The sequence below is a fragment of the Rhincodon typus genome, chromosome 9 (genome assembly GCF_021869965.1).
Source record: "Rhincodon typus isolate 14 chromosome 9, sRhiTyp1.1, whole genome shotgun sequence".
Taxonomy (NCBI): domain Eukaryota; kingdom Metazoa; phylum Chordata; class Chondrichthyes; order Orectolobiformes; family Rhincodontidae; genus Rhincodon; species Rhincodon typus.
Genome location: NC_063340.1, coordinates 30,562,975 through 30,574,977, shown reverse-complemented (window position 1 = coordinate 30,574,977; position 12,003 = coordinate 30,562,975). Strand labels below are relative to the sequence as shown.

The 12,003-nt window shown below is 41.0% G+C and overlaps 1 protein-coding gene across 2 annotated transcripts in view; it reads right to left on the bottom strand.

Annotated features, from left to right (window-relative positions):
- Nucleotides 1–1,959: 1,959 nt before the first annotated feature.
- The window catches only part of LOC109936321 (WT1 associated protein), a 45,538-nt gene continuing 35,494 nt past the window's right edge, over nt 1,960–12,003 (bottom strand). For both annotated transcript variants that reach the window (XM_048601011.1, XM_048601012.1), the window contains one exon: nt 1,960–3,243. In XM_048601011.1, the coding sequence (XP_048456968.1) occupies nt 2,642–3,243 (602 nt within the window). In that variant the 3' untranslated portion in view covers nt 1,960–2,641. The remainder of the gene's footprint in view (nt 3,244–12,003) is intronic.

The following is a 12,003-nucleotide window of genomic DNA, read 5'->3' as shown; positions in this document are numbered from 1 at the left end:
ATGTTATTCATTTAAGTACTGAATAATGTTGCAAAGTTGGGCAGAGTAATTGTGAAGTGGAAGGCAGGAAGCTAAAACACGTGGTTCCTATAAAAGATTTGTCTGGAGTTAGAACTTTTTAAAAAAAGTTATGTCTGTCAGCAGCAGTGAAGTTGCCAGTACAGAAAGCCTCAAAAACTGAAACATGTGTATTGAAGAAACCTTGCAGATGGCAGGCAAAACAGCAGTCTTGTTCTGATGTTGTGACAAGCTTGAATTCGGCCAATTAATTTAAACAAAGCACCTAGGTACAGAAAAACCAATTAAATTTAAATCTGATTGTGTTGACAACCTGAAAACAACCATATTACAAGAATTTGATTATGTCATTACGGGTATATAAGATGAGGACATCTGGAAAAATCGGAGAAAGCCAACTGCCATCTGAGAAAGAGAGACAACTGCCACCTGCTAGAGTTAGCATTATTCAGCTCTCAGAGAAGAACATCCAAGTAAACAAAAGGTACCATGGTATTTCAGCTAAAAGTCCTCATTGACAAAATTATAGAGATAAAACTTCCCTAACAGCAAAATTAACAGAAGAAAGGAGTTTGTGAAGACAGCGGAGACGACAGAGGATTCCAGAAGACAGTCTGTGCAAATTTGGAGATTAAGTTGTAATTTATTGCTTCTTATTAATTGGGTTTATACTTCTCCTTACTTAAATACCATTTCAGTAGAATTTAGACTAGTTAGGGAGTAGTTAATAATCTAAGGGGAACTGTCAGTTTGTTAGTAATTTTGTTAATTTGTTCATTGTTGGGTTAAACAAATTGTTTCTTGTTACTTGTAAAGTGGAGATCAGGGATTTCCTTTCTTTTAATAGATTATGAAGGTGAAAGACTAGCTTCTCTAGGTTTTTGGGGGAACCCTTACTCCCGTCATAACAGACTGGGGCTTGTGTTTTAGTTTTAACAATCAGAGGGGTTCGGCCATTCCCTGTTGTATCAATGAATGATTAGAGCTCTAAAATGTCTCTGCAATATCTTCATCTATTTATATACTGTTATCTCACAAAGATGGGTAACAGCTTATCACTATGCCAGTTTGCACATTGGATAATACTCCAGAAATTACAACTCAAGATTCTGTTCTATAATTTAGCTCTGCAGATTATATGCATATTATCTTTTTCTTTCTCGATATTAACTTGCACTAAGCAATGGAATACTGCCAGAGTCTTACACCAGCAACCACAAGCATTGGAGCCAAAAACAAAATCAGCACCCCTTCCCTTCAGCATCAAATTGCCAACATTTCCATTCTGTTCACAATGAACTCACTATACACCAATATTCACTTTGAACCACACCTTTTTAAATGTGCAATCAATTTACTGCTCTCAGGAATTATCCATTCACATAACCAGTTGCAACTGATTGACAGTTAACAGAAACCACCCATTAGTAACAGTTAATTGCTGTATAGCTTGTACATTCTAGCAGTTTTTAAAAATTAAGTTAAATTCAAAAAGTTAAACTGTAATTTTGTTAGATAGTACTTACAAGTGAGTTCCATTTGTACAAAAATCCCAGCTATTGCAGCTTTATGATCACATGCTCAACTGGAACCACTCAAGGCAGAAGATTTTGTTGCAAGACTAACCTTTTGTTTAAAAAAATTAAGCATTGTAGATTTAGCATCATTCAATAACAGTTCCAGCAATTAGTCATAACCACAACAATGACATCAACTTCCTCCTTCTCATTACTGGTTATAAGGCTGATGAACATTTTGATAGGAAGAACTAACATTTTCTGTAATAGATACTCATACGTAATGGCCAAAACTTCTCAGTAGTGATGAATGTAACCTCAACTTCCAAGGCATCTTAGGAAATAATATATACTTGTCCAAACCAGCAACACCTTGACTTATATTTCCATAATAAATAACTCGCTGAAAGTAAAATACAAAATATTGGATATTAAAAGACTTTATTAGGTTTGGTCAGTACAGGTGAGGGATTTCTGGAAATCATCACAGAATATGCATTACAGAGGAAACAACTCTTGCCTAGAAACTGGGTAACAATATACACTAATTCTTTAACACAATCTTGTCACTGGGGAAAATGTACGCGTATGCATGGTGGAAAAAATAGTAGTTAACAAACTACACAGAATCTGCAAACCTGAATATAGCAAGTAAAACATCCAAACTCCCTTTGGAGAAATCACAACTGCTACTGCCAAGTTTACATAATCATCACACATACTTGATACAACCTTCTCTTGCTGCAGGTCTGTACAACAGTTGTGAAAAAATGCCAATAGCTTTTCACGAGATATCTGATGTACACAAGGCCCCAGTTTTACACAACTTTTCTCCCCAATATTTAAGTTGTAGTAATACATTTTATTCAGATTAAATCATATAAAAATAGCTGAGGTCTACATGTATCAACATCCTTTCAATAACAGCCAATGCAATATGATGCTTTAAAAAATTTAAACAGGAGCAACAATTTTACAAGAAAGCAAAAACACAAAAGCTGAATTTTAAACAAAATTACACAATAGCTTCAACAGTCACTGAACAGCCATCAGCCAAATAAAAAGATACTATATAAAAAAAGACTGCAAACAATGTCTGTTAAATGTTACAAAACTGACCCCTGTGTGCTGACCGAGTCCAACCCATTCTGAATGTGGCGGGAACCCATAGTTCTGGTACCTTTCACAACAAATGGCTTATCTTCCTGAGGGTCATTGATGGAGTCTGTGTCATTTGAGTGCTGAGTAAGAGAGTTCTCGCTACCAGTGGGGGAGTCTACACTCTCATATCCAGCACCTAGCTGATACACGTTACTGCTGCCTGCTTGGTCCAACCTTTCTTCGCTGTGGTTTGACAGTTTATTCCCACTGCCCGGAGATGACGGAAAATCATCCTCTGTGCTACTTAACTCTCTGTAAAGGTTGGGTTGGTCTTGAAAGGCAGCTGCAGCTCTCCCTTGTGGGGATGAATCTCCATTAGTTGGTCCATTCACAAGTCGGCTGCAGTCTTTAGTAATGCTTTCCCGCTGTGCAGAAGGCTCAGACGCTGGAGTCCTACTAGTTCCAGACAGTAACACCTGATGATGCTGCTGTCCTTGAAGTTGAGCCAACTGCTGGCGTGCCTCCTTCAGCTGTTGCTGCAGAACCATGATAGTGCTTTGCATCCCTTCCACCTCCTCATCAAGTTGGATAATGAAATCATTCAGCTCTACACAGAAAGATATAAAAATGATCACTAAGTGGGAGCTGGGAACCTTTTGAAAATATATTAAAACATGTGTATCAGAGCAAATACTTACTACAGAAAACTTTGAAACATTCATGCAATGCATGAAGAAAACTCAAGTAAAACTACCTTTAAAGAAATGTTAACATTGAATAATCTAAAAAAAAGTTACTTTAAGTCCAATTAAAATATCAGTGACTTCATCACAATGCAAAGGTTTGATGAGTAAATATATCAAAGTTTGGATCTTCCTAAAATAATTTTTATTTTCAGAAGGTCTGAATTAACATTTGTTTAAAAATTGCATTTGCCAAGACTATTAAATAACTTCCCTACATATTCCAGCTATTTATTACATTAGCGTTTAACCATCTATCCCTCCATCACAAGTGGGTATGTTCACTGATGAGTGCACCACTCATAACTACTAAGTCACTAAAGCAAGTCAGTGTCCAATGCAGCAAGACCTGGCCAGCATTCAGGTGTGGGCTGACAAATGACAAGAAACATTTACCACACATTCTGATTATCATCAAATGCCTTCTATGACGAGAAACATTTGTTATAGAAGGCATTAGATAAGCAGAATCTGTGGCACGCAAGTGGCAGGCAATGACTATCTCTGATAACCATCACCACTTGATACTCAACGGCATTACTACTGCTGAATCTTCCACTAACACCACTTTGGAGCTATTGACAAGAAACCAACCGGACCAGCCATAAAAGTACTGTGCCTACAAAATTTGGAGAGGGGCTAGGAATTTTGAGGGAATTCAACTTTTGTCTCCCCGATTCCTGTCCACCATCTAAGAAACACAAATTAGGAACGTGTTGCAATACTCATTACTTGTCTAGATGGGTGCAGCTCCAACATCACACTATCCAGAGCAAAGCAGCCCACTCAACTCCCATCACATGGTATTGACCATCCACAAGAAGGAACGCAGTAACTCACCAAGCCTCTTTTGACAATATCTTCCAAAACCGCAACCTCTATTACCCAGAGGGACAAGGACAACAGACATGTGAGAACATTTATACTTACAGGATTAATGAGACCTTCATTTTGGTTTTGTTTTTCTCATTTTTGGTTTGGAATCGAGAGTTGAACATTGATGGTTTTGAGCAGCAACATGTTTTGGAGAGGGAGAAAGAATGTCCAAGCTGATGTTTGTTTACAGGAACTGGCCTGGAGAAATAACTGCAGGTTCATTACTGCTCCTGGACCACCATATATTTCAGCACTGAGATGTGCAGCTTAAGGACCAGCAGCTGGTTGGATGTTGAATAGATCAATCAAGGATAGACTAGTGCTGCCAATCAAAAACAGAATGTTGAAAAAAAAGAGAAAAAACATTGCTTAAACTGGTTTATCCTGGGGTTTTGGGCAGAAGGCAGAGTTTGTGGAAGCTACTAGACTGGACGCTGAATTACTCAAGTTTTATTAGCCAGTTAAAGAACTGTTGAAGATTTTGAGGGGAAAAAAAAGCCCACTCTGTAAGACGCAAGTAAAAGTCTCCAGCAGTCTACAGAAGTTGTCTGCATAAATCAGTGACTGAAATTCAAGTAAGATGTGTACGCTTGGAATACAACATGGTTCAAGGATTTCTGAAGGCCTACTATCTATCATGAAGCCATTGAACTAGCAAATTCTTCATTTTTCTTTTCATTAATCCCTTAAGCTGTATAAAATTATGAGGTGCACATTTGGGGTAGACAGGAAATAACTTTCCCTTGGTGAAGGGATCACTGACAGCAGGCACAGATTTAAGGTAAGGGACAGGAGGTTTAAAAGTGTGGTTCCAGGATTTTGAAAACTGAAGAAAGGCGATATAGTTCAAAGTTGGATGGCTTGGAAGGGGAAATCTCAGGTCCATATGTCAGCTGCCTTGTAGGTACTAAATAGCAGACATCCAAGGCTTGGAAGATGATGTTAAAAATAGGCTTAACTGTTGCAGTGCATGTATATATTGTACCCTGCTGTCACTGTTCATGGGCCATACAGGGACTGAATGGTTAAGATAATGGATGAAGTACCAATCAAGCTGGTTTCATTCTGGATGTTGAGCTTCTCTAATGTTAATGGACTGACTTACATTCAACAAAATGCTGAGTATTCCATCAGATTCCAGACTCAAGCCCTTTCAATATTGGGACAGGCTTTTGGGCAAAAAACGAGAACTCACTGCAGACTTTTCTGACTGATCTACTCTTGTCGGAACAGTAATTAGATGACTGAACAGGTTTAGTTTCTCATTAATGGTAATCCCCAGATGTTGACAGCAAGGATTCAGTGAGGGTTCTGCCATTGAATGCCAAGCATGGATGATTAGATTCTCTCTTGTTGGAGATGCTCTCGAGTGGGCTCGTGTGGCACAAATGTTACTAACACAAGCCTGAATAATGTGCAAGTATCACTGCATAACTTCAGTCTAATTTAATCAAACATCCCCACTTCCGACCTCATCATGGAAGGACAATCACTGACAAAGCAGAGATGGTTGGGTCTGGGAACTATCCTGAGGAACATTCTCAACAGTTGATTAAAACCACACGTACCCTGAGAAACAAGGGCTCTTGTGGGCACAGTGACAGCATCCCTGCTTCTGAGCCAGAAGACCTGGGTTCAAAGTCCCATCTGCTCCAGAGGTGTATAATATCTCTGAACAGGTTGATTAGAAAATATCTACCCTGAAGAACACAGATTCTGAGCATAACCCATGTACCTCTCCATCCTGACACAACTTGTAAGATTTTTGAATTTCTTTGGCAGCAGGTCCATTGTATTACTTGTCTCTACTTCCTTTGCCTAAGCCAAGCTTCCTTCCAGCTTTTAACACCCCTCTCTCTAGTTTCTTTCCCATCTCCCCTCCAGTCTTCTTCAAATTCATCTCATTTGAAATCCAGTCTTTTCTCTTGAACCAATTCTCATTGAACAGCTGATTACCCTACTACTCTTCCCGACAATCACATTGTGACATTGTAAAAAAAAAAGTTAGTGTGCCTTCCACCAAGACTAAATGGTGCTAACTAAAGTCCAGAATGGCATTCCCCATGATTGACCATGGTGCACTTGCCCACTTCAGCCACTCTGCAACCTTTAATCCTTCTGCAGCAACTTTCCTATATTTAGCAGTTTCATGGGACTGCCCTTGTTTTGTTCCATTTTTGCATGTCCAATCATACCAACAGCTTGTTCAGCAATGACTGCTCTTCTCACCCCTACATTCTGGTCCTTCTGATAGCGTACAGCACTTAGAGAGAGAATCTGCAACTGCTAGCCACTACTGGACATGCAACCTTACAATTGTACATGAAGGAGGAAGTAATTATGTTCCCCGAGCCTGCTCTGCATTTAATAAGATGATAGCTAATCTGACTGTAATCCACTTTCATACCTTTCTTCAAAACCCTTCAATTCCTCTGTTGGTCAAGAATCTACCTCCTTCTGCTTTAAAAATATTCAATGAGAACACTTTCACCACTCAGATTACAGTATGAAAGATATGACCCTCAAAATTCTCATCTTCATCCCAAATAATTGATTCCATATTTTAAACTATGTTCCCTATTCTTATCTAATACAGGGAAAGCATCCTGTCAACATTAACCCTCTCAGGACTCTTCAAGACCTTCAGTTTCTTATCATGTCTCATTCTTCTAAAGGTCTTAGCAACCAAGTTGGTCAAACTGCAAAAGAGAACAGCAGGAACATAGAAAATAAGAGCAGGAGTAGGCCATTTGGCCCATTGAGCCTGCATCACCATTCAATATGATCATGGCTCATCACACAATCTCAGTATTCCATTCCCGCTTTCTCTCCATACCCATTGATCCCTTTAGCTGCAAGGGCCACATAAAGCTCCCTCCTGAATATACCTAATGAACTGGTCTCAGCAGCTTCACAACTCTTAGTGAAGAAATTCCTCCTCATCTCAGTCCTGAATTGTCTTGACTCCTTATTCGTAGGCTGTAACCCCTAGTTCTGGGCTTCCCCAACATTGGGAACATTCTTCCTGCATCTAGCGATATTCCACCATGACACTCAGGTCACGTTGCACCTCAACTTTTCCTAAACTGCCACCATTCAGATAATAATCTGCCTTCCTGTATTTGCAATTAAAGTGGATAACCTCACACTGCAAATACAATATATTGTGGGTAAAAGTATTTGCCCACACAGCCAGTCTCTCCAAGTCACCCTACAGCCTCTTAGCATCCTCCTCACAGCATACACTGGCATCCAGTTTAGTGTCATCTGCAAATTTGGAGATATTGCATTCAATTCCTTCATCCAAATCATTAAAGTATATTGTGAACAGCTGAGGTCACAGTACTGAACCCTGCAGCACCCCACTCATTTCTGCCTGCCACTCTGAAAAAGGACCTGTTTATTCCAACTCTGCTTCCTATCTACCAACCGGCTCTCCATCCATGTCAATACACCTCCGATTCCATCGGATGCATGTTAGCACTCGAAAATGGGCAGCAGCCAACATGAACCAGAAGTTGGAAAGAAAATAGAAAAGATGAAACTTCATGATCCAAAAAAAAAAAAAAAACAAAAAAAAAAATAGAATTCTGCCAAACTGCAGACATTTCTCATTGACAGCAGGCAAGTCAACTCAAGGTTATCCTGCAACTTTGTAATTTGTAAACTTAATGATATACCTTCCATGCTTTTCCTCATTATGCTATACCTGTATAAGTGGCAAAGAGATTCCAGCTGAGAACCCAGAGCATACCAGCACGCACATTTCTTCACTGTTCAAAACAGTCATATTTAACTTCAAACGTTAACTCGGCTTCTCTCTCCACAGAGGTGGTCAGACAGTGTCGCCAGCATTTATTTTTACTTCAGGTTTCCAGATTCTAGTCTTTTAGTTTCCAATTTTACTGTTTTCTAATCCAAAGTCATCTCCACATTTCTGCAGCTGCAGTGTCTTTGATGATGTAGACTTTGGTAACAAACCTTTCTGTGATGCTTTAAAAGAGGCGATGACCTAATGGTATTATTGCTAGACCTAGGAGACCGAGTAAATATTCTGAGGCCTTAAATTCAATAAAAGTTCTGGAATCAAGATGATTACAAAACCATCAATTGTTGGAAAAACCCATCTAGTTCACTAATGTCTTTTAGGGAAGGAAACTGCTGCCTCTACCTGGTCTTGCCTAGATGTGACTCCAGACCCACAGCAATGTGGTCGACTCTTAACTGTCCTCAGACAATTAAGGATGGGCAATAAATGCTGATCTAGCCAGTAACAAATTAATTTTTAAAAAATCCAAATGAATAAAAAAAGGTCTTTTGAAAATTTATTTGTATCATTTTCCTTTTTCTAACCAACATTAATCAAAAAAAGTTAAGGATGATCCGGCCAATATAAACCCAGGCTTTCCCTAATTAAATGTGGCTGTAAGTTCTTTTCTGCTGAGCTTCAGCCATAGTAAGAGATCAGAAAACCCCTCAAAAGCATACCAATGGCAGGAAAAAGGGTTTATGAAAAGAGACTATAAGACTTCCGCCATCCTTGGTGAATCATTTTGGCAGAACACAGCAAGCAAATTTCCTTACAAGACTGAAATATTGGATTTAAAATACACCAATTGTAATAAGCCTTTTTAAAATAGATTTTCTTGCATTATTTTAGGATAATGAAAGATATTATTTGAAAAAACCCTCATTTCTGAGCTACGTAGCATTTTCTGCCAGGTTCAATAGGATATAATCTACTCCCAGAAATAGTAAGAACCGCCGGTGCTGGAGTCAGAGATAACACAGTGTGGAGCTGGAGGAACACAGCAGGCCAAGCAGCATCAGAGGGGCAGGACTGATGTTTTGGAACCCTTCTTCAGAAATGGGGGAGGGGAAAGGGAGCTGTGAAATAAAGAGAAAGAGGAGGGGTAGGAATGGGGAAGGTAGGTGGGATGGTGATAGGTGAGTGCAGGTAGGCAGTCGTGGGGGTTGGTCAGTGAGGTGGGAGGAGCAGATAGGTGGGAGGGAAAGATGCTGGGGCTATTCGGGAGTGTGGCGCGGATGAGGGAGCCACGGAGAGAGTGGTCCCTATGGAAGGCAGATAGGGATGTGGAGGGAAATATATCCTTAGTTGTGGGGTCAGATTGCAGGTGGCGGAGAATGAAACAAACCCCACTAACCTCCGGCCTCTCGTGTTTCCCACACCTTTGCCCTCACATCGCCTCCCCGCCCCCGCAACAAAAACACAATCCTCTTGTACCCACTAACCTCTGGATTCAATGTATCATTTTCCGCCACCTGCAATCTGACCCTACAGCCAAGGATGTAGTTCCCTCCCCAACCCCCCTATCTGCCTTTTGTAGGGACCGCTCTCTGTGACTCCCTTGTCCGCTCCACACTCCCCACTTGCCCCATCACATTTCCCTGCAACCACAGGAAGTGCTACACCTGCCCTTACACCTCCATCCAAGGACCTAAAATAAAACTTCCACATCAGACAGATGTTCACCTGCACATCTGCTGATGTAGTCTATTGCATCCTCTGCTCCCGACGTGGCCTCCTCTACATCGGTGAGACCAAACGGAGGCTTGGAGACTGCTTTGTAGAGCACCTGTGCTCTGTTCGCAACAAACGAGAACACATTCCAGTCGCAAACCACTTCAACTCCCCGGATGAAGTGTCCATCCTAGGCCTCCTCCAGTGTCACAACGATGCCACCCGGAAACTGGGGGAACAGCACTTCACATTCCACGTCGGGAGCCTACAACCCAACGATCTCAATGTGAACTTTACAAGTTTCAAGATCCTCCCACCCCTGGCCTCATCCCATGACCAACCCTCCCTCTTATCCCTGCCTCCTTGACCTGTCCATCTACTCTCCCACCTATCCACTCCTCCCACCTCACTGACCAATCCCCACCACTGCCTACCTGCATTCACCTATCACCATCCCACTTACCTTCCCCAGCCCCACCCTTTCTCTCTCTATTTATTTCAGAGCTCCCTTCCCCCTCCCCCATTTCTGAAGAAGGGTCCTGACCCGAAATGTCAGCTTTCCTGCCCCTCTGATGCTGCTTGGTCTGCTGTGTTCCTTCTGCTCCACACTGGTGTTATAATCTATTCCCAGTTCTGTGAAAATGCTGACCCTCAGTTGAATAAATCTTCAGGATCAAAAACTTACTACGCACGCAAATTATGTTCTAACATTACTTCATGCACCTTCATTCAATATCAGTTTAATATTTATTACTTACTTTGGTTATATTTCTTAGTCTAAAAATACAATGATTTTGTTCCAAGTTCTGCAAACAGCAACTGGTTGAAGTAGATGACAGAGAAATATTGACTAGGACAGAACTACTTATGCTTCTGAACAGCACATGATCTTTCACTCTAACTTAACGGTTAGAGGCTGTCAACACACCACTGAAAAAAGTGATCTTCTGGTAATGCAGCATTTTGCAGTACAGGTTAGGGCGCTTAAGTCTGAACCTCAGTCAGAAACGCATGTCCAAATTAGACAAGCTGACATTTCTTTAATTGATGTGAGCAAAACATTGGTAGAATTCATAGCTTGGGATGCTCTGAGGGTCGGTGTGGACTCGTTGGGCTGAAGGGCCTGTTTCCACACACTAGGGATTCTATGATTTTATGAGAACAAAATGGAACTAAATTTCAAACAACAAATTATATTTATACAGCACCTTTAAGATATAAAACATTCTAAGGCACTTCAAAGAATAAGCATTAAACAAAATATACCACCAAGCCATATAAAGCAAGTATCAGGTCAGATGAAGAGAGGCCAATTTAAGGGGATGGGAAAGAGGGTAGAAAAAGAAACACAGGGAAGGGGTCAGAATTTAGGGTTTATTCTTCAACTAAAAGCACTAGCCATAATGAATGGAGGAAGTGACTAAATCAAACTCAAGGCATTCAGAATAAGAGGAACACAGCTGGTGTAGATTTGTGGGGTAAGAACAGGTTGCAAAGGAGTGTATCATAGAGGTCTACAGTAAGCAGAAAGGTCCTTCAGACCATAGCGTCCATGCTAGTCAAAAACAACCACTTAACTATTATAATACCATTTTCCAGCACTTGGCCCACCGTCTTGTATGTCATGGCATTACAAGTACATACCTAATTACTTCTTAAATGTGGAAGGTTCCTGCCGCTACCACTCTTAAAGGTGGTGAGTTCCAGACTGCCAGCATCCTAGGCACAGTGGTTATCACTGCTGCCTCACAGTGCCAGGGAGCTGAGTTCGACTCCAGCTCAGTTGACCACACAAGCTCCGTACACATTCTCAGTGTCTGTGTGGGTTTCCTCCCACAGTCCAAAGATATGCAGATTAGGTGGATTGGCCACGCTAAATTGCCCGTAGTGTCCAGGGATGTGTAGGCTAGGTGGATTAGCCATGGGAAATGCAGGGTTACAGGTGAGAGTGGGTTGAACACTTTGGTCTGAAGGACATTTCTCCTGCTGTTCTATGACACCCTCCTTTGGTGACCTCTTCTAACCCCACAAATCAAACAGCATCCCCTGGTATGGACACAACGAGCTGAATAGCCGGATTCCACGAATCTCTGAATCAAAACATTTTTCCTCACATCTCCCTAAACCTCTTGCCCATTACTGGAAAATAACTCCAGTTTAATCAAGGATAGTAGGAACTGCAGATGCTGGAGAATCTGAGATAACAAGGTGTAGAGCTGAATGAACACAGCAGGCCAAGCAGCATCAGAGGAGCAGGAAGGCTGAC